This window comes from Talaromyces amestolkiae (assembly GCF_001896365.1).
Source record: "Talaromyces amestolkiae strain CIB chromosome Unknown scaffold15.1, whole genome shotgun sequence".
Lineage (NCBI taxonomy): Eukaryota > Fungi > Ascomycota > Eurotiomycetes > Eurotiales > Trichocomaceae > Talaromyces > Talaromyces amestolkiae.
Genome location: NW_024468051.1, coordinates 274,114 through 294,266, shown reverse-complemented (window position 1 = coordinate 294,266; position 20,153 = coordinate 274,114). Strand labels below are relative to the sequence as shown.

Sequence of the window (20,153 nt, the reverse complement as noted above, 5' to 3'; positions counted from 1 at the left end):
CTCCATCCTTTGGGTGTTTTGCATTCATTATAGACGCCGCTCGCTTTTCGCCATCCTTGTCTTCTTACAATCGTTTGGGTCTTTTATTTCTCTACTTTCCCTCTTTCTTTCATACACGTACCCGCAGTTCAGCCTCCAGTTGCTCCATTGTCGGCGGATCACGCGTCGATACTGCGCCATCCTCGCCGACCGTACTTTTCGATATACCGGACTTGGTGGAAGTTTTGATAGATTCCTGTGCCTTCCTGACCTTTCGCTACAATGGTTCGTTTCGCTACTCTGGCCGCTGCAGCTTTGACTGCGTCGGTAGCTTCTGCTACCGTCAGTTGTGGCAGCGGCAGCAAGTGCCCGGACTCAGCACCTTGCTGTTCTCGTAAGTTGCATGATTCGTCCATCGATGCCATGAGCTGATAGAAATTGGATGATAGAGTACGGCGAGTGTGGTACCGGCGCTTACTGTCTTGGTGGTTGCGATCCCGGCAACTCCTTTTCCCTAGACTCTTGCACACCTGAGCCAGTCTGCCAGAGCAAGACTTTCAGCTCCTGGGACAACACAGACAACTTGGTCAGCAACGAGAAATACCTCGGCAATGCTACCGAATACGACTGGGTATATAGTGGTGACCCAATCGTTCACAATGGAGACCTTATCCTCACCATGGGCAACGGAAGTGTTGGTACTCTGGTTTCTTACAACCACTATATCTGGTACGGAAAAGTGTCAGGCACCTTCAAAACTTCTCGTGATGCTGGTGTTGTCACTGCTTTCATTTTGTTGTCCGACGCCAAAGACGAGATTGACTACGAATTCATTGGCGCAAACTTGACCACTGCTCAGACCAACTACTATTTCCAGGGTATCCTCGACTGTAAGTCTGATCACGTTTCTACATTTGAGACTCAGCTAATTTGATACAAGATGACAACGAGGTCAACGCTACCATCGACTCCGACTCTTTCGAAAACTTCCATACTTATGAGATTGATTGGACTCCCGATGCGGTCACCTGGTATCTTGACGGAAAATCCGTCCGCGTCCTGAACAAAGACCAGACGTACAACGCTACTACCAAACAGTACATGTTCCCTCAGACTCCTTCTCGTCTCGAATTGTCTCTCTGGCCCGGTGGTCTTGCCTCGAACGCCAAGGGTACTATTGATTGGGCTGGTGGTGAAATCGACTGGAACAGCCAGGATATGCAGAACCCTGGTTACTACTATGCCATCTTCAGCAATGTTAGCATCACTTGCTACGACCCTCCTTCCGGTGCCAATGTTGCGGGCAGTAACTCATACGTCTACACCAACTCCGCTCTCACAAACAACACCGTTGAGATTGTCAACAACAGCACTGTCTTGACCAACTTTGCAGACACTGGTCTTAACATGACCGCAGGTGCTTCCACCTCTACTGCCTCAGCAGCTACGTCGAGTTCGACTGTTGCAGACAGTATTCCTGGCCAAAGTGGCGGTGATGCCGCTCACGGCGCTGGTGACTCGAGCAGCTCATCAACAACAGCATCATCGAGTACGGCCACCTCCACTTCGACTGGTTTCAACCAGGGCTCAGGTTCTGGCAACACCAAGACTGGCACTGCTTCAGTCAACGAGAACATGTTCCAAAGCTCCATCTTTGCTGTTCTCGTTGCAGTCGTCGCTTTGGTTGCTCTGTAATCTTTTTTCATATGGTTGATGTATATTTATTTGCGCAAGAAATTGTTTGTCGATCTTTCGTGTTTCAAATACCCGCTTCTTGACGCCAAAACCTGATATACGTGGCATAATCTTTTGAGTGTACTTTTTGACATCTTGATTTCCCCATCTATTGTCTCTAATACTTCCACTGGAGATACTGTAAATACATTTCTATGACGAATGCTTTGATTTAAATGATTTCTGCTTTTTTGAGTAAAAATGAATTCTTTATACAGCCGAAGACTTTACCATCGGCAGTCTGTGTGGTCAAAGATGGCCATCTTTTGATATGAACTTGTTACAACTAATGGCTACTCCTGTAGGCCTGTTTTCAAGTAGGTAACTGACTGAGATTTAGCCTCGTCGATATATCAAGTGCCTGATGTTGGGATGCTAGAGCTAGCAAACCACACTTACGCAAATAGGAAATCTTTTGGTCTTTCCTATTTGGGACACTTTGTGACAGAACATCCAGTATTCATATTGAGCAGTTAACATTGTAAAACCAAGGTACAATTTTATATATTTTCTTAAAATACGAGTTGCTTTGCTGTGCATCTCGCTTTACTTAGCAATCACACTTGATCGTTTGCTAGCTAATTTGATTGTTTTGACCATTACCTAAAGCACAACACCACACACATCGCCAGGACGATGAAGTCACACGGATTAGGCAGGGTTTTCACAGCTTCATTTAATAATATTTTTTTTGTTTGTCTTCCTCCTGCCCCTCTCCTCCTCTTTCACCCACCCTCCACCCTCTTTTTTCCTCAGACCTTGACCTTTCCTCGATACAAAAATAACCTCTGCACATCCTCATTATCGTACAGCTTCAATGAACCCAGTCAGACCCGTCGTACATTTTAGTGTCGGTGTGGGTCGTATGCCTCGTTCTGAATTTTGGTTTGGACTGCTGGTTCTCGTCCTTTTCTTCATCGTGGTAAAGGGGTTTGTGGATTTGGTCCGCGAGGTTGTCGAGTTCTACTAGACTATCAAAGGCCTTCATCGAGTTTTCTGCTTGAAGACTGAGAAAGACAGATATAAGAGCCCTCTCACAGCGACGATTCAAGACCTTGTTCGTCTCAATCAGAAAAGAAGAGGGCCAAAATGTGTCAATTCGCTGCCTATTTTCATGTTGCATGTCAGCATGTAAGCATCCATCCCGCTCAGATGTGCGGAGCTGTCAGGACCCAAATAGCTCGTATCAATGAGCAATCACAGTCTGCTGCTTCAGGTGCCTCCTTCGTTCCTGGTCCATCTTGTGTACCTCGTTTCCCTGAACCTGGCGTGCAATCAAACGTCACTCAACACTATGTTGTTCAGCCAGATCAGGTCAGTCCAGTGGTAGCAGCCAAGAAGAATCGACTTGAACTGCTTAGGCAGAGAGCACAGGCTGTGCTGTACGATCCACTTGGGCCTCATGGACACGCAGTGCCCTACACACAGGCTTATCATCAAACTGTTTCTTGGGTGGCTGCTCAGCAGTCTCAATACCAACCTCATCTTCAAATAGCACCTCCCACTCAGCCCTTTGCCGTTCCACGCCCTCTATCTCCACCAATCGCGGGCCTGTGCATTAGCTGTATAGAAAACGTCGAGTCTGTTGGAAGACTTCAACAAAGTCAGCCAAACTATGGCTTAACCGAAGAAGAGGTCATGGGTACGGAGACATGGCATTTCGTCGTTGAATCTTACCAAAAGGCACAACGACTAGTCAACAACTGGATTGAATTTATGAGTGCACTCAATCCTTTCAACACTCGTTTCGCCTCCGTTGACTTCCCGAGTTTCCCATTCCACCTCGCTCTTCCACCTTACTCCAGCCCTCCGGATATCAGCATCGAGCCAATAGTGGAAGAAGTCTACCGAGAAATGATGATGCGCAAAGTGCATACAATGATCCTTAAGACCAACGCTGAGATTCAAGCCATTGAAAATCGGTTTGCTGTGGAGGGTTCCGCCTACTATGAGAACAACCCTAATCGCTTCGTCAGCCATGCATCTGCCCACGACCCGTTCACAGTCGAGCCACTTGGCGATGTTCCAGAAGTCATCCACCCACTATTGCGTAATCGCCCTCAAAGTGAGAACTATGTCATGCCAAAGTCAAAGGTCAGCAGGGCGGTGCGAAACAGCATCGACATCCGGGACGCTCAGAACAGGTCCCCCACCCCGGCGTCTAGATCCATGCACGAGAGCAGTCTCCTTGATGCAAACATGGCTACATCTATGGACATCGACGAAGCAATCGAAACTGGTCGATTCGCAGTCACTGGTGACACAACCGACGATGACGCAGAGGGGGAGACCGAGGACGATTGCGACACCCTGGTATACCCAAGCTCGATCACAGATCGAAGCCCCATGGCTATGAGTGGCACTCCCGCTCTGACTATCGACAACACGCCATCTCGTGCCACGGTCAACTCCATCGCAACACCTACCACGGCCCCGAGATCGCGCAAGCGTCAGCGCGTCGTGGATCCTTTGCCTGAGCGTTGGCGTAGCGCGTTAAGACCTCGCCAGCACATGCGTGAAGAGTCTATGGATGGATTGTACCTTGACTAGACCAGTGCACGAAATGCAGAAAATACGTTTTGACGGTCTAGTTGAAAGCAAGGAGGAGAACAGATTGAGAGAAGAAGAAGAACAAACCGAGAGAAGAATGAAAGAAAATGAGAAATACATAAAACAAAGTATGTCGAGTCAAGAGCAGGACCTTTTGCAACGAAATTCTCGTTTTTACGAATGTATTCGGGACTTCTATTGTTCATCACTGAGGTGGGCGCTGGTAATCAAGTAGTCCTAGAATAGAACAAATTTCTCATCAAGGTGGCCCTAACACATATACATAGTCCAAAGTATTTGAGTAGGTCTAATGTCCAACCATAGCCTGATGAACAGCCCCATATCGATTCCCAGCCGGCTTCGAAGCATCAATAATCCTCCTCATCTCCTGGAACTCCTCAGGCGTAAACTCAATCTCCCTCGACGCCCAGTTCTCCTCTAACCTCTTCGGCTTGGTTGTGCCGGGGATAGCAATCATGCCCTGAGCAGCGACCCATGCGAGTGCAATCTGGGATGTTGTGACGCCCTTTTTGGTGGCGAGGGACTTAACTTCTTCGACGATGGCGCGGTTTCTGTAGAAGTTTTCGCCTTGGAATTTGGGGGCTGTCACGGCTTGTCAGAAATATGATTGGTGTGTAATTATGTTGATAAGGAAGGGCTTACATCCTCGTCGGAAATCGTCCGGTGCAAAGTCGTCTGGAGAGTTGTAGTCGAAATTGTCCACGAGCCATCCATGTCCGAGTGGGCTGTATGCTACGTAGGCCACTCCGAGCTCTTTAGCAGTTTCTATTAGGCCGTCTGTTTCGTGGATTGTCTCAAAGGCTGAGTATTCAGCTTGGAGAGCGTCGATTTTGGCAACTACCCCTTATTAGTAGATACCCTCGGTAGGTGTAGCAAAGACTTACTAGAGTTGGCCTTGCGTAGCGTTGCAGCAGAACATTCAGACAGACCAATGTATTTGGTCTTTCCTGCGCGTCGAATCTCATCAAGGGCGGGGATTGACTCTTCAAGGGGCGTTTCTGTGCAGACATTTAGATGTAGGCTTCTTTTAGAGTGATCGTAGACGTACTAGGATCAATGCGATGAAGGTAGTAGAGATCGGGAGTAAAGCCGAGTCTCTCAATCGTTCCTTCGATATATTCCTTAATATGAGCGGGGGAATTGGTAACGCTGCCGTCCCCAAAGGCGTTGAATCCGCATTTAGAGGCAACTGCAGGTCATGGTCAGTGGAGTATTTCTTTTTGTCGTTTCTGAGTAACGTACTGAAGATCTTATCACGGAGATTGTGCTTTCTGATAAAATCGCCAAGAAGCTTCTCATTCACTCCGGCAGCATACACAACCTGAGCAATCGTCAGTTCCAGCAGCAGGGACGCAAAGAGAAGAACCCACCGCAGTATCCCAGAAGGTGCATCCCAATTCCACTGCCTTCAGCAGCACAGGCTCAGCTTCTTCATAGGAAAGTTTGCTTCCCAGCCCGAAACTAAGACCCATTGCTCCAAAGCCGGGAGAGGGGACTTGGATGTCGCCGAAGGAGAGTGTCTTGACCATTTTTGCTGTAAGGGGATTTTTCGGTTTCGTTTCGTTATTGCTGAACAGCGATTGAATGACACTGAGCAAGACATGGTGAAGCAGTCCTACTTATAGCAATACTGTCTAGATGGTTGAGGATGAGGTTTGTCTCGTCGACATCATTTCGATAGACAACTGGCCGTTTGTGGTTAGCGCGTATGCAGCTGGCTGACACTTGCAGAAGCCCTTAACGCCGCAACTTACGATAGACCCGAGCCAATCAGAAGACAGGGATCCATCTATGCGATATATCACTCGATGAAAATAATGGAATACATGATATGGTGATATTCGGAATTGTATTCCGCTTGGTTTAGGTGCTATTACTCCACATTTTGTTGAACTTGATGTTGATCGTCTGAGCGAATCAGAGCATACACAAGGAGTATTCTTATTGGTATATTGAAATTTCTTGCAAGAATTTCTCTGTTGATGAAATGAATCTAACTACGATGTAAACTACGATGCAGATATAAGTCAGCACTAGTAGTCCCACGCTAAGACTCCGCGATACCTCAATCTCCCTGCCATGAGCTTCTCCATCGCTGCGGTGACACACTTTGAGAGTCATGGGTGACTTCTCAGTCAACAGTAGATGTTGTTGCGTGCAGCAAAGTCCACCATTTGGTTCCTGGACCAGTCAGCCTAATTCTTACATCTTTGAAATATCACTTACTGTGCTAAAATTGGAGTTATGCAGCTTCTAATAATCTTGATCCCCGCCACAAGGGTCTGATATTTATGGCGCAACTAAATCTCCTCCATCAACAGAAAAGCGGAAGGATGCTAGCACTCTTATCTAAAACCGGATAGAACAAATCTAAGTTAAGCTTTGCCGAAGAAGTGATAATCAACCGGTTAATAGAATTTGAGATGCCTAGCTTCTAGTAATCCGATACACCCTTTGTTGCGTAAAACTCTGTCGCGTCGAGTCTCATGCTTTTGTCTTTCTTGTCGTCTGTAGACGAAAAGACCACGACTTCACAGCCCATTTTGGTGGCAAAGTGAATGGCAAGATGGCCCAGTCCGCCAACGCCGACGATGCCAATGCGATTGCTGGGTTTGCAGTGGTCGATTAGAGGGATCTAGACCGTTCCTCCGCCGCCTGAAATATCATTGTTAATTCGTGCCGATACAGGAAGAAAAGTTGAGATATACACATCAGAGGGACCGCATGATCAGAAGATAGATTCTCCGGAATCTTGAAAAGCCTTTGCTCTTTACGGAGTGCGTAGCTGCACACAGAACCCTGGACATCATAGTCCTGAGCATTATATGTCCTGGCCTCGGGACAATCATTTTCGTATCCACTGAGGCACATGTTGAGTTGAGAGCTCCCCATCCTATCCTATCGCCGATTTTGAGGGCACACGAAGAGTCGACTTCCTCGACGATGCCAATGCCCATGGCCCTGTTTTTACGGCGTTGTATAGGATCAGATGATGGCCTGCCCTCATGACCGAGCACTAACGGCTTGGTGAGCTGGTGCACATCACTGCTGACAAGCACTTCATCCGCTTTGATGCTAAGCGGGCAGCGTAACGTTTGCTGGATGATCTCTTCAGCGGGAGAAGCATGGAATTGGATTGCTTCGACAATTTTGCGATATGATTGATACAATCTAGCTAGTCACTTCGATGCTGTATATGAATGACATGGGTTTAGCAGAGAAGCGACTTGTTATATGTATATAGGAAGTGAATATACATGCGATGATCTCAGATCATGATGCCCATTGCTTGAAACAGTATAGACTCCGCTGGGTGTCAGCTAGTTGCAGTGAACGGGTGTAGTGGAGTCCAGCCATGCCGTCAAAAGAATGCCTTCCAGTGCGTCCTAGTTGAAGATTTTCAATTGACATCATATGCTGCTTGGAGTGACATGTAAACCACTTTCATAAGGTGAGGAATTTGGTGGTCTCCAGCTAATTGCGGTACCTCCGAGGCTATCACCGAGAGACCCCACGCAAAGCCTCGAAACTTTGGCCTGTTCCATGGGCGCCGTGGAGCACAGAAACTTGGCTTATCGTCGACTAATTTATTAGTTACGTATTTAAGTGGAGGAGGCTCTTCTGCGGTTGTCAGCTTTTAATGAGATTTTACTATTCACATATGCACCTTATCTACACGTCCAACACACGATGGAAGCAGTCATACCAGCAAGCCACGCCTCATCTATGCAAATCGAGTCACCCGTCAGGCTATTGGATAGCTGGATGGGGGTCACGGACCCGCAAAAGAGAAAGACGCTTCAGAATCGACTTAATCAGCGCGCTCACAGTGAGTTGCCACTCGAGATTCGTAATAGGGTTAGGGTTATGGGTATAGATTGACAGTACACAGGACGCCGACAGCGCGCTCTGAAAGCACAACAAAACAAGCAGCAAGATGCCGACATTGACGTAAAACAAGAGCCCGATACAGACGCTCGGCTACAGACAAAGTCGACAAGTCCGCCTCGCTCCCTCGACCATGTGGACTTTTGCATGCCCACCAGCACCAAACATCTCGAGGACCTCGAAGCCCTAATCCGCCTAGAATTCGCCAGAGGCTCACCTACCGCCGATTTGCTTCTCGGGCTGACTCAACTCAACATAATTCGCGCCCTCCATGCGAACAGGGATATCCTCGGTTACAAGGCCGAGGACATGCACGACGACGCACTGTCCGCATTCAACATAGGTCTGAGCATAGATCTGAATTTTATAAGTCAATCAAGCGTCATTAGAGCAAAATCGAATCTACCGTTCTCCTTGACCCCAACAACGACTCAGCACAAAGTCCCGCATCACCCATGGCTGGATTTCATCCCCATCCCGAAGATGAGGGACAATCTGATTCGGGCGGGTGACTCTATCGACGATGTTAAACTATGTCACGACATGTGTGGGTATCGTGTATCTGGGACTGGAATCCTAATATGGAAGGAGCCCTGGGATCCGTCTGGGTGGGAGGTTTCGGAGCGGTTCCTGCGGCTTTGGGGGTGGGCTGTAAGGGATTGTTGGGAGTTATTTGAGTCGACAGATCGATGGCGACGGAAGCGTGGAGAGATGCCGTTGTTCAATTCACCCAGGATGTCTCAATAATGTACAATGTCTCAAAATTGAAGTTCAATATGAATATGAATATGCATCAATTGATATAGCATTAACATAACTCCTGTATAAATAGAGAAATTCTAAGGATGAACGAGAATCTTGATATCTCCGGCATGCTTTTAACGCCTTGATGTCCCCTAACAATTCAAACAGATCTAATGCTGACCACAATCGCAACCTACTTCGCGCTTGCGGAAATCCCCGTGATAGCTATCGAAATCGCTCACTCGGACGTCGGCTCCAAGCGGATCACCCAGCCACGACAACGTAGCCTGCTCTTGTAGCTTCTGAGTGACAGCTTCTACATTGAGGTCCAGGTAGGCAGCTAGGAAATCGCCGACTTCGGTGTTTTCGTGGTTTCCATGTAATGGCCATGCATCCTTAGTGGAAGATGCGTAGATGTTGACGTCAACACCTGTACGGTTGTTAGTCAATCATACAATGAAATTAGATGTTTCTTGGCTCATATTGTTTACCTGAGTGCCCGTGTGTGGACCAGCCCACTTGAGCACGTCGACTGATCATATCAGCAAACACGTAGCTCGACTGCACCTCACTGTCAGGATCGAGCAACGAATCGACCTCTTCATCAGTGGCATCTTCGATCCCAAGACCCTCCTTCAACAGCGACTTGCGAATATAGTCACGCTGCTTTTCGCGACTATCCTTCTTGCTAGACGTAGTGAGATATTCATTCAGCTTGTTTTGAAGATACTCGCCAGAGTGGCTAGCCTTGGCCAAGACATCTGGCAGCCATTTGTATTCGGGGTATGACTTGTGCAATTGTCGCGCAACAGCGAGCCCACCAGTCTCATGGTCAGAGGTGGCGACGAGTACAGTCGGGATATCTTCTTTCTCAATAAAGTCCAACACAGCAGCGAATGCCTTGTCGTATGCGAGAACTTCGTGCACTTGAGCGGCAGGGTCGTTTCCATGGCCAGCATGATCAATCCGTGAGCCCTCAATCATGATGAAGAAACCCTGTTCACTCGACTCAGTTGCTTTCTTCAAAGCAGCCAGCGCAGTACGAGCCATTTCTTCCAGAGAAGGATAGGTGTCCTCTTGGAATCGACGATCAATTTCGTAAGGAATATCTCTTTCTGCGAATAGACCTAATAGAGGAAGTTTGGCAGCCTGGCCAGCATCCAACCCATCGAATCCATTGCGGTCGGAGATGTAGTGAAAGCCTTTATCTTGAGCGACCTTGGTAAGATCCCTATCATCTGCACGACAGCCACCCTCGGCATCAGCCGGCAAGAAATGACATCGTCCACCTCCGAGAATCAAATCCACAACCCGACCCAGAGGATGTTCGCCAATTTCTTGTTCCGCGATCAGATCTTCATATTCGCGTCGGTTTGCATGAGAGGCGAAGCACGCAGGTGTCGCATCCGTAATCCGGGTCGTAACCACCAGTCCCGTCATGTATCCCGCAAGGTGCGCCGCTTCCAACACAGTACCACAAGCGGTGTGATTTGGTAGCACAGAGATTGCACCATTGTAACTCTTGTGTCCACACGAAAATGCAGTCGCACCGGCGGCTGAGTCCGTGACAAGACTTGACGACGAACGTGTTCGCGAGGTACCGATGTGGTGTCGATCCAGAACCAGTGTATCGTTGGCCGGCAGACCTAGCTCGAGCTGGCGAAAGCTCCTGGTCAGGGACAAACTTGTCGGGCCCATACCATCCGAAACCATGAAAATAACATTTCTCTTTCCCTCCGGTTTACCTCCAGGTCCCCAGACAAGATCGTCTGGCCCAGGTTGTTGCGTTGTTACTCGATGCTGGTACATGACAGCAAGGATGACGACGGCCATGGTTGCTACGAGTGACCACACAAACAATCCAACCTGTCGCCAAAACGACCAATCTCTATGTGAGCCATCCTGCGAGCGATGCGTGCGTTCGCCTGTCAATAGGGCGTCTTCTTCATCTTCGTTTCGGATTGAGGAGTGTTCGGAGGACTGGCGTGGAGCGAGCAGTGGCTCCTCGCGTGACATGTTTCCGAAGGCGGTTGATCGCTATCGTGATAGCGTCAGTCTTTATGTAGATAGTAACATCAAGCAGAAGACGAGTAGGAGAGTGTCTGTGAAAGAAGTGGTAGTTGAGTAAGTAAGTTAGGAGGTAATAGATTGATGGCGATGGAGTAGAGTAGCTCCGCATAGCGATCGCCGGGACGAGCTTGTGACCTGAGCCAGACCCATCAGGAGGCCTATCCGCAGTGTGTCACTTGGCACACCCCCCGAATGATTAGTTATCTTGTTTCGGATTACAACTACTCAAGTATGATCATCCCTAATTCCATTTTCTTCGGGTTCTATTTTTCAAATATGTAGGCAAAATATCTTGTACACATTATGATCTGACCACAGCATCTACCGAGCACTCCAACCAAGTGGAATCATAGCTGCCGCAACTTCGGTGACGCCACGTTCAGTAGCGAGCAAGTTAAACTGTGCTGACGCATTGCGAGTATCCTGGATCTCGACTCTCATTCCTAGCGAGTTGATGTGTCTCTTCGTTTGGGGTGACAAGGGTATAATGGTAGATCCCAATCCTAAAACCAATATATCTAGAAGGGGGGAAATGAGCACAACTGCAGCTAAACAGCACGATAGCAAAAATATCACCTACCAGGACGAGGCCAAACCAGACTGAGCAGTCCCCAGGCTTCTTCCGGTAACTCAAACTGTCCCTTCTCATTGACCATGGACCGTTTTGGGTTCTCCGTATTCTTCAACAATTGCCATGGCCGCCAAGCAAACGCTTCTCCAGCGACAAGCAAAACACCATCGCCATTTGTAACCTTGACACCATTATCTAGATGGAATCCATCGTCCAAGCATGCATCCACCGCCGTTGCCGGGGTTGGTATATTGCCAAACACGTTCAGCTCGGCGAAATCAGTTTGAGTCTTTTCTTCGGAGCGTGGTCCGCGATCGTGTGTCTGTGGCTTTGCGGGTTGCGAACGGGGTGCGACTCGAGGAGGTCTGTGAGGAGTGACGTTCGTGTTTCCATTGCTGTATTTGCGGTATGATGATAGCCCGAAGCTCAAAGAGTGGCGAATTGGGTGTGATTGGCGAGAAGCGAAGACATATTCGTTTGTTAGAGAAGTGCGCAAGGCACGTAGGAGCTGTAAAGATGGCGAATGCATGTTTTTAGTGTGTCGCAACTGTTGTAGAGCTAGGAATAGCCGGTGATGAGGAAAGTGAGGTGATTAGCAACCTCCGAGATTTGATTGGGATGATTCAATAGCTTTGCGCTTGGCCGTTTTGGGTCTAATCTCTTGCTGCTTTATTCGCGTCTCCACAGTAAGCCGACTTCCATATCAATCCATATCAAGTCCGTATTAAGATTCTCATTTTTGACCTGCAAAGCGTGTATAATGGAGATCAGTAAGTCTCCTCGGATAGGGCAAAATGCCGAGAATAGCCATGACAGGCCCCGGAAGTACATGAGCAAGGGCCGTCGTGCCTGTGACTTTTGCCGTTCAAGAAAGTCTGCATGTCAGATCGAAGTAGCTCCGCCATGCCGTATGTGCAGAGCTCATGGGCAGCGATGTGAGTTCACTGATCGGGTAGTGCGCAAGAAACGGCGAGTCGCGCAGCCGGAAGAAAGTGATCACGTGGCAACATGGCAGCAAGGACCTCGACCAAACGATACGGATCTGCTGTGGCCGCAGAGTCTAGATTTTTTGTCAATGTCGCTGCCAGAAGGTGGTTTCCCTCAAGTGCCATCGGCCGAAGACCGCAGTATGTTAGGTATTGGTTTGAACCAGGAATCGAACGATCAGCTGCGCGGCGGTTTCGTGTCTGGGCCAGAGACTGCAGAACAATTCACGCTAGACGACCTCATGCTAGGCATATACGGAGGGAAAACGCCGTCTGATATTTATCAAGAAACAGGAGACGGTCACAGCTCTCTTGATCATGCTACTCTGACGTCTCAAATATGTGGGTTGACTGGTGATATGGATCCCTACGTCTTGCGCCACTACCAGTTCAACGATAAAAACGAGGTTGTGTTTTCGAAGCTCGCCATTCGCAAAGTAGAGGAAGGGTCATTCCCTGTGCAATTCTTGTTGTCAAAGTCAGAGCTCAGTGCCGATTCACGAACTCAGACTGACCTTCGAAATGGATCCCACGCAAGCGAGACGCCATCGCGGTCAGATGAACTTGTGCCTCAAGAAGTTGGAGAACGATTGATCGAATTGTAAGCACATGGGCCCCCAAGTTTCGTTGACCTTTAAGTTCATCACTTTATTAACTAGAATTACAAAGGTTTTTCCGTTTCATAAACCCACAATTTCCAATACTATCAGAGACAAATAAACCAAGTCCCCAGACTTCGCCGACTCACCTGCTAGCTGCAATATACTCCATCACCCAGCCATTTACTCTTTTCGATGACTACTTGTCTATCGAGCTGGCGTACAGTCCACCATCTCCACAAACCCTAACAAATATTGCATGGCGTTCTCTCAACGACGAGATCACCGAACCAACTATTCTTTCCGTGCAAACCGCAATCATTCTGCTGTTACAGCCATCCAAGAATCCACTCTTGCTTGAAAGCCCATTGAAATGGTCGCTACTTGGGCTGACAGTTTCGATGGCACAAACCCTTGGCCTTCATCTGGACCCTAGCGCGTGGAACCTGCCTGCTGAAGAAATCAAAACGAGGAATAGACTATCCTGGCTGGTCTGGGCTGTTGATAAGTGGTTTGCTTTTTCCCTGGGCCGGCCAAGTCATATATCAAAGACCGACTGGCTCGTCACTGAACTGAACCCATCAAATGATGCGACGGACTCTAGTAATGAATCTTACACTGCGCATTTTGCTAGACTTACTAATATCCTGGACACTGTGCTGATGGAATTATAGTGGGTATCACTGAAATTCTCTTTTCTGAAGTACACTAATTGAGATATAAGTTCGATACGATCAGTGTCTGTCCTTGCTACAGATTCTCAGAAGACGATTTCCATCGCACGCCCAATCATGCAAACTCTCGATGAATGGCACAAATCATTCTCTGCGCACCTTGAAGTCCATAGAGACAGTGAAACCAATGCCGACCTTCCAAACGGCTCAGCTTCGCTCCATATTGCCTTTCATGCCGTAAGAGTCCTGGTTTTCCGCGCATTGTTGCGACCGTTCAACCAATCGAACCCAGATCTCGCTCCCGGTGGCCAAAACTCGGAAGACTGGCTTGCTGCACGAACTCAGATCCGCAGTAGTGCCACGGCCGAAGTGTATTCGATACTCAAATTGATATCATCATTTAGGCAGGAACATTATCAAGCTTTTTGGGCACCATGTATGTCATTAATCTAGCTCTCACTAAGTTACATGTGTCTTCTGCTGACAAAGACAGGGTCCAAAACTTGCTTTGCGCTCGTTACAAACATCCTTCTACTTTTATCGGTGACTTCAAATCGTGATACCGGAAGACCAGATATGCCCAATTTGAACGAGCTACAACAGCCGTCACCTGAAGAGACAGCGACTGACGAGTATACGGAATGTCGAAAGCTGCTTGATCGAGCACGAGCCATATTCAGACTACATGCAAAAACTCTCGATATGATCCGGTTTGCGCTTTTGCGTATCGACGCTGTCTTCTGGATTGGATGGGAGCGAGTCCTGGGTTACAAGTAACTGAGACCAGTATCAAAGATCATGTATGTATATATGTACAGTCGGACTCAACCTAATTTAGAACCCTTCTGGAAGCTAAATCGGCTATACTAACGACTTAATTTAGACTTCACAAAGCTCTTCGTCTTAGCTAGAATGCCCCTTCGCTCTTCCATGTCGTCCATGCCTCCAAGTGCCTCTTTCCGGTCTGATTGCAGATCCACCTCTGCCAGATTGACGAACTTTGTTCTCTTAAGAACCTTCCAAATGACAAAAAGCCCGACGAAAAGCACAACAATAATGTACGAGAATACAAAAGCAACCGGCTGCCAAGGCGTCAAGAACGTTCCGTAACCTTGGATCAGAAGCAGGAAGATATTGAGAATCGTTATGAAATAGGCGCCGTAGGGGAAAAGGAATGCGCGGAACGGGAGTTCATCCGGGCTGTGACCCTGAAGCTTCCATGCGCGGCGGAAACGAAGATGCGTAACTCCAATGCATGCCCATGCAATGAAGGCAGCGGCGCCTGCAATATCGAGAATATAAGTGAATGCTGTTCCAGCGCCAGTTGCAACATTGATGAGCGCAATGAGTCCCATCAAATTCGACAATATAGCAGCATAGATAGGGACGCCTTTCGACGTGGTTTTTCCCAATATTGCAGGGGCTCGACCCATTCCTGCTAATGAGTGCAGAACTCTAGACGCAATGTAGATGGCAGAGTTCATAGCAGAGAACGAAGCTGTCAAGATGAATACGTTGATTAAATCTGGAGCATTTTTCCAGCCGGCATTTTGCAAGGCAATACTCCATGGGGATTTGCCGGCCTTGGATCCCGCGGTTAAGAGGTTGGGGTCGTCCGAAGGTACGAGGATACCGGCGAAGAAGATCATGCCCATGAAGATGAGCACAATGCGGTAGATGGTTTGTTGGATAGCCTATGTTATGCTCAGTTAGTCCGAGTCCTTCTCCGACTGACTGGGGGAACACACCTTTGGCACATCTCGTTTTGGATTACGGCTCTCTCCCGCAGTGATGGCAATCATTTCGGTTCCGGAAAAGTACACTGCAGCCAGGACAAAGGACTGGCCAAAGCCATTAATACCATTTGCAAAGGGGCCGGGATCACGCCAAAAGCGGAAGCCAACGTAGTCTCCGCCGATTGCACCTGTGTTGACAAGAATTGCGAGAAGATATCCGACAAGCACGCAGATGACCTTCCAGACCGCCAGCCAGAATTCCACCTCTCCGTATACGATGACACCGAAGAAGGAGACACATTGATAAATCGCCCAGAAGATCAAGATCCAGCCGTACGACGGGACCTTATCGGTCCAATATGTCAGTACGATGGAGATCATATTGTACTCGGACATGAGGTTGGCCACCCACTATTCCAAAAGATCAGCCTTCCCTTTTCGCTAAGCAATATTAACTGCCTGCAGCGACTTACCATGTACCAGTAATTCCATCCAAGGGCAACCGACACGGCCGGGTCGATGAATCGTCCGGCCAATTCGGTGAATGCACCAGGGGTTGGATACATCGTCGACAACTCTCCCAGACTTTGCATCACGAAGAATACATCAAGGCCAATCACCGCAAAGGAAATCAGTGCACCGATCTATTTTCGTCAGCCTCAGCTCGACTAATGTCATGTCAATAAGACAAGATGCAGCATACCGGCCCTGAGTATGAGAGTGCAGTTCCAGTTCCATACCAGATGCTTGCTCTACATACGTCACGAGAGTCAGTAAAATACATCTGATTGATGATATTGAAAGAGGACTCACCCAACAACACCACCCAAGGCAATCATCTGCAAATGACGCTGTTTCAGCGCCCGATGCAAGCCCTGGTCGACCACAACACCATCAACATTCTGAATATCTCCGGAGCTCTTGTCAACCGGATTGCCGGTGACCGAGGCCTCGTTCTTGGTATAATCGCTGTTGTTGGCGGTTTCCATTTTTTACGATGGACAGACTATACACGTGTATGCACACCGGCTGAAACATCCGCCGATAGATGATTGCCACATGGGGGTGATCAAGGACAGACAACGTTTCTTTATAGCAGATGCGTTTGGCGCGGTCTTACCTCAACCCCAGCTTGATAAGTCACAAGAGAGCATGGTGATAAGGGCTGTGGACGTACCCCAGTTTTTGTGGGCCAGATAGGGCTTTTGGATGCCGCCAATAAAAAGTGATGCCGACATTGCCATTAACGAACCCTGATGCTAATCGTGTCTGAGCGCAGAATTTGATCATGGATATTCTTGATATTCTCCTAAGTTGTAAAGCAAGCCATGCAGTAGTGATGTTATCGTATGTACAGCCACGTGGAATCATACCGAGGACCATACGTACCGAGATAGCGGGCTTTTTCGGGTCAAGAAAAGCCCTAAGCCCTAAAGGCCTATTCGAGCAAGTACTGACAGAGAGCCAGATAGGATAATGCATGTAATAAAACAGTATGATTCTACCAATCTAGCTATTCTACACAAATCTAGAGCATCGACATCTGGCCCCATTTTCTCAACTCGTCCGTAGCCAAATCAACCGCATCCACAGCCATTCCAATGCCAGCCTGGAACCCAGTTCCACCAGCTCCGTAATTATGTATAACAATTTTATCCAAATCAATCTTCTCCTGCTCAACTCTAGCACCTCCTTCCCTAGATGGCCTCAGACCAACAACTGCCCTGACAATTTTCACCTCCCCATTCAACAGAATCGGTAGCAATTCGCCTGTCCTCTCCAATATAGATGCTGATTCCTCCTCTTTGACATTTGGAAACGAATTTCCCTTTTGCATGTAACCCCCAAGAATCACGGTACCGTTAGACAATGGGCGCGGAATAACATACGTCTCATACCCAGCTCCATGACGCATGATATTCTGCTTCACAGATGGAGCCTTGACCACTAAGATTTGTCCTCTGGTAGGATAACATTTACTATCCGAGACGCCGGATAGTGTAATGGCTGAATTTCCGATGCAATTGAACACGAGTTTGGTATTTTTGGATATAAATGCATCTTGCAGTCTAGAAACTCGCCGACGGAGAAATGGGACTGAGCCGTACTCGGGCTGCGAAAGTAGATTCTGAAGGTGTTGGCAGTGAGCAGGTGCGTTAATGGTGACTGTGGTGAATTTTATGCCAAATGCTACTCCGGCAGGAAGCTCGTTTTTGGGTATTATCACCAGCTGCGTAGTGTTAATTTTTTATGTCTTGGGTTTGAGGAATGAGTATAAGGCATACGTCTCTTAGATACTCAGTCATACTCTGAATCTTATCCGGTTGGGGCATCTCATCCCAATACTCCGTAGAATCAGTCTTTGCGAGATATTTCGCTTCCGTCGTTTTCTTATCAATCATCTTCATCATGAGCGTATAGCCCGCGCGATCCCAGCGTAAAGCATTGGCATCACCACCAGAGATTCCAGAGAAATTTGCGCCTGCCCTTTTTTTTATGTCAAATTAGTCACTGTCGATTTTCGGGCAGGTAGTGGTCTCACCATGGTGATGTATAGTCGATTGAGGAGTCGCCAGGGAGATGCTCGGCGATTACTGTAACATATTTCCCATATCCGCGTTTTGATAGTTCGATGGCGACGTCGAGGCCCACGATTCCCGCCCTGTGCACTGCCGGTCAGCACTGTGTCTTCGGAAGAGACGTAGCTCGTCATTTTGCTCACCCCAGGATCACGATACTATCTCTCATCATTGAGATTTACTGTTATGAGTTTAGGATTGCCTTATCTCAATGCGTCTTCTCCCCGAAATCTTTTATATTTGGGATCAAAGCATCATATGATAGGTTGAGTTACAAACCGGCTCTCTGATTGGCGGCATCCGTGTGGTTACGGCTCCGGAAAACGGTTCGGCGTTGATAATTTGCATTTGTCATTACTGGATGTCTTTAATTTGATGAGGACTTATAATTGATGAAGCTAGAGATAGCATATGCCTAAAGTGGTGAAATATTGATTGACTACTATTGTACAGCTTCTCATCAAAAAATGGAGATTCTTTTTAATTGAGTCTAACTAAATGGCCGCAGAAAGTGGCTTCGACGCCTTCGCATGAACATGCGAGAGCAGTCTAGCCGTATCTCTAATAAATTCATGACTTTTGCTCAATCCCCTTGTTGGATGGTTATAATGTGCAAAAGCATGAGGCATCCCGGCGTACCGTTTCATGCTGACTTGATTTCCGGCAGCCTGTAGCATTCTTCCATAGTGTTCCGCTTCATCACGCTCAACGTCATATTCAGCCGTTACGATATGCGCAGGCGCTAGATCACGTAGACAGGGTGATAGCACAGGCGTCATGCGCCAGTCACTCAGAATCTTTGCGCGAGTCTCGGGATCCTCCCCAATGTAATATTTCAAAAACCAGGACTCGCGTTCCAGAGGAGACCATGGAAGATCAGAACAAAAAATCGCACTCGGGTACTGACAAGTTTCAGGGGTCAATCTGACGCGCTCGTCTAGCGATATGGGGATGTATCGCATATCCGTAGCCGGCACAATCATCAATTGCAGTTTCAAATCTATCCTAGGAATGGCATCCCTAGCAAAATGCGCCAATACAGCGGTATTCAATCCGCCAGAAGAGAGGCCCCCTATAGAAGTAGACGTCGGGTCGATGTTGAGCAGTTTGGCGCTGGAGGTTGCCCATTGCAGAGCAGCCCAGCAGTCGTAAATAGCCACGGGGAAGGGGAATTCAGGGGCAAGTCGGTAGTCCACATCAATCACAACAATGCCTGCTTCATTGCACATAGATCGACACCATGCAGCCTCCGTCTTAAGGCCGCCAAGGACCCATCCTCCACCGTGGAAATTTAGATGCATTGGAAATGGACCTGGGCCAGAAGGCGTATACACACGGCAGGTAATGGTGCCCTCCGGATCCTGGACGGAAACTATGTGATCTTGGACATCGTGTACATCAGGTCCTATAACATTCAATGAGTCTAATACCACTTAACATAAAGGAAATATATGACTTACGTACCATCCCAGATAGGGTATGTAAAACTATATTTTGCCGGACACTTGCGTAATTCCTCGATGGTTACCAGATGCGCTCCCACGACATCTTGTCCATGCTTATTCCACATTTCTTTCCATTCTGAGTCCAGATTATGCAGATATTTTTCTGGAATATGGTTGACGGATTCCTCTTGCATGATCTAAAAGCCGCCTGGCGCTGAACGAGCGGAACAAATCGAAAACAAGGCAATGCGATCGAAAAAGGACATTTAGATGAAGGCACTTGAATATTTGCCTTTGGTTTTTTCCAGGTTGGTCCATTGTTCTGATATCTCGTGGAAAATCCAGAGTCATTAAATCGATTTCTGATTGGCGGCATTCAGTTCGGAGGACGACTGCTCCTATCTCTCAGCTCAACACCGTCGTTCACCTATCTCGAAGTGCGAGCGACTCCACATGATTATCTGCGCTGATTAGGATCGCAAAGACTCTTGAGCCTAGCAAGGAGAGATAGGCCTGAATAGAGACCATGGTAAACAAGCAAGAAGAAAGAAAACATTCCATATATTTGGCAATCTGT

General features: G+C 47.9%; 8 protein-coding genes across 8 annotated transcripts; 4 read left to right on the top strand and 4 right to left on the bottom strand.

The window, feature by feature from the left end:
* Positions 1 to 261: 261 nt before the first annotated feature.
* Positions 262 to 1,674, top strand: BHQ10_007339 (uncharacterized protein; the record flags this gene model as incomplete). The annotated part of the gene is made up of 3 exons (XM_040880023.1): positions 262 to 373; positions 429 to 869; positions 920 to 1,674. 3 exons carry the CDS (start codon positions 262 to 264, stop codon positions 1,672 to 1,674), a joined length of 1,308 nt encoding a protein of 435 aa, XP_040735842.1.
* Positions 1,675 to 2,902: 1,228 nt separating this feature from the next.
* Positions 2,903 to 4,263, top strand: BHQ10_007338 (uncharacterized protein; the record flags this gene model as incomplete). The annotated part of the gene is made up of 2 exons (XM_040880022.1): positions 2,903 to 3,027; positions 3,075 to 4,263. The coding sequence occupies 2 exons, from the start codon at positions 2,903 to 2,905 to the stop codon at positions 4,261 to 4,263; spliced, it is 1,314 nt and encodes a 437-aa protein (XP_040735841.1).
* A 307-nt stretch (positions 4,264 to 4,570) lies between these two features.
* BHQ10_007337 (uncharacterized protein) lies at positions 4,571 to 5,813 on the bottom strand (the record flags this gene model as incomplete). Its single annotated transcript, XM_040880021.1, has 6 exons — positions 4,571 to 4,866; positions 4,927 to 5,121; positions 5,169 to 5,282; positions 5,333 to 5,473; positions 5,527 to 5,605; positions 5,655 to 5,813. The coding sequence occupies 6 exons, from the start codon at positions 5,811 to 5,813 to the stop codon at positions 4,571 to 4,573; spliced, it is 984 nt and encodes a 327-aa protein (XP_040735840.1).
* Positions 5,814 to 7,974: 2,161 nt separating this feature from the next.
* BHQ10_007336 (uncharacterized protein) lies at positions 7,975 to 8,919 on the top strand (the record flags this gene model as incomplete). Its single annotated transcript, XM_040880020.1, has 2 exons — positions 7,975 to 8,113; positions 8,177 to 8,919. 2 exons carry the CDS (start codon positions 7,975 to 7,977, stop codon positions 8,917 to 8,919), a joined length of 882 nt encoding a protein of 293 aa, XP_040735839.1.
* Positions 8,920 to 9,086: 167 nt separating this feature from the next.
* On the bottom strand, positions 9,087 to 12,086 carry BHQ10_007335 (uncharacterized protein; the record flags this gene model as incomplete). Its single annotated transcript, XM_040880019.1, has 3 exons — positions 9,087 to 9,346; positions 9,408 to 10,953; positions 11,583 to 12,086. The coding sequence occupies 3 exons, from the start codon at positions 12,084 to 12,086 to the stop codon at positions 9,087 to 9,089; spliced, it is 2,310 nt and encodes a 769-aa protein (XP_040735838.1).
* Positions 12,087 to 12,317: 231 nt separating this feature from the next.
* Positions 12,318 to 14,593, top strand: BHQ10_007334 (uncharacterized protein; the record flags this gene model as incomplete). Its single annotated transcript, XM_040880018.1, has 5 exons — positions 12,318 to 12,465; positions 12,514 to 13,144; positions 13,270 to 13,815; positions 13,867 to 14,252; positions 14,310 to 14,593. The coding sequence occupies 5 exons, from the start codon at positions 12,318 to 12,320 to the stop codon at positions 14,591 to 14,593; spliced, it is 1,995 nt and encodes a 664-aa protein (XP_040735837.1).
* Positions 14,594 to 14,682: 89 nt separating this feature from the next.
* Positions 14,683 to 16,541, bottom strand: BHQ10_007333 (uncharacterized protein; the record flags this gene model as incomplete). Its single annotated transcript, XM_040880017.1, has 5 exons — positions 14,683 to 15,510; positions 15,565 to 15,963; positions 16,026 to 16,196; positions 16,256 to 16,304; positions 16,366 to 16,541. The coding sequence occupies 5 exons, from the start codon at positions 16,539 to 16,541 to the stop codon at positions 14,683 to 14,685; spliced, it is 1,623 nt and encodes a 540-aa protein (XP_040735836.1).
* Positions 16,542 to 17,080: 539 nt separating this feature from the next.
* BHQ10_007332 (uncharacterized protein) lies at positions 17,081 to 19,770 on the bottom strand (the record flags this gene model as incomplete). Its single annotated transcript, XM_040880016.1, has 5 exons — positions 17,081 to 17,782; positions 17,838 to 18,039; positions 18,095 to 18,214; positions 18,771 to 19,536; positions 19,596 to 19,770. 5 exons carry the CDS (start codon positions 19,768 to 19,770, stop codon positions 17,081 to 17,083), a joined length of 1,965 nt encoding a protein of 654 aa, XP_040735835.1.
* Positions 19,771 to 20,153: the final 383 nt, after the last annotated feature.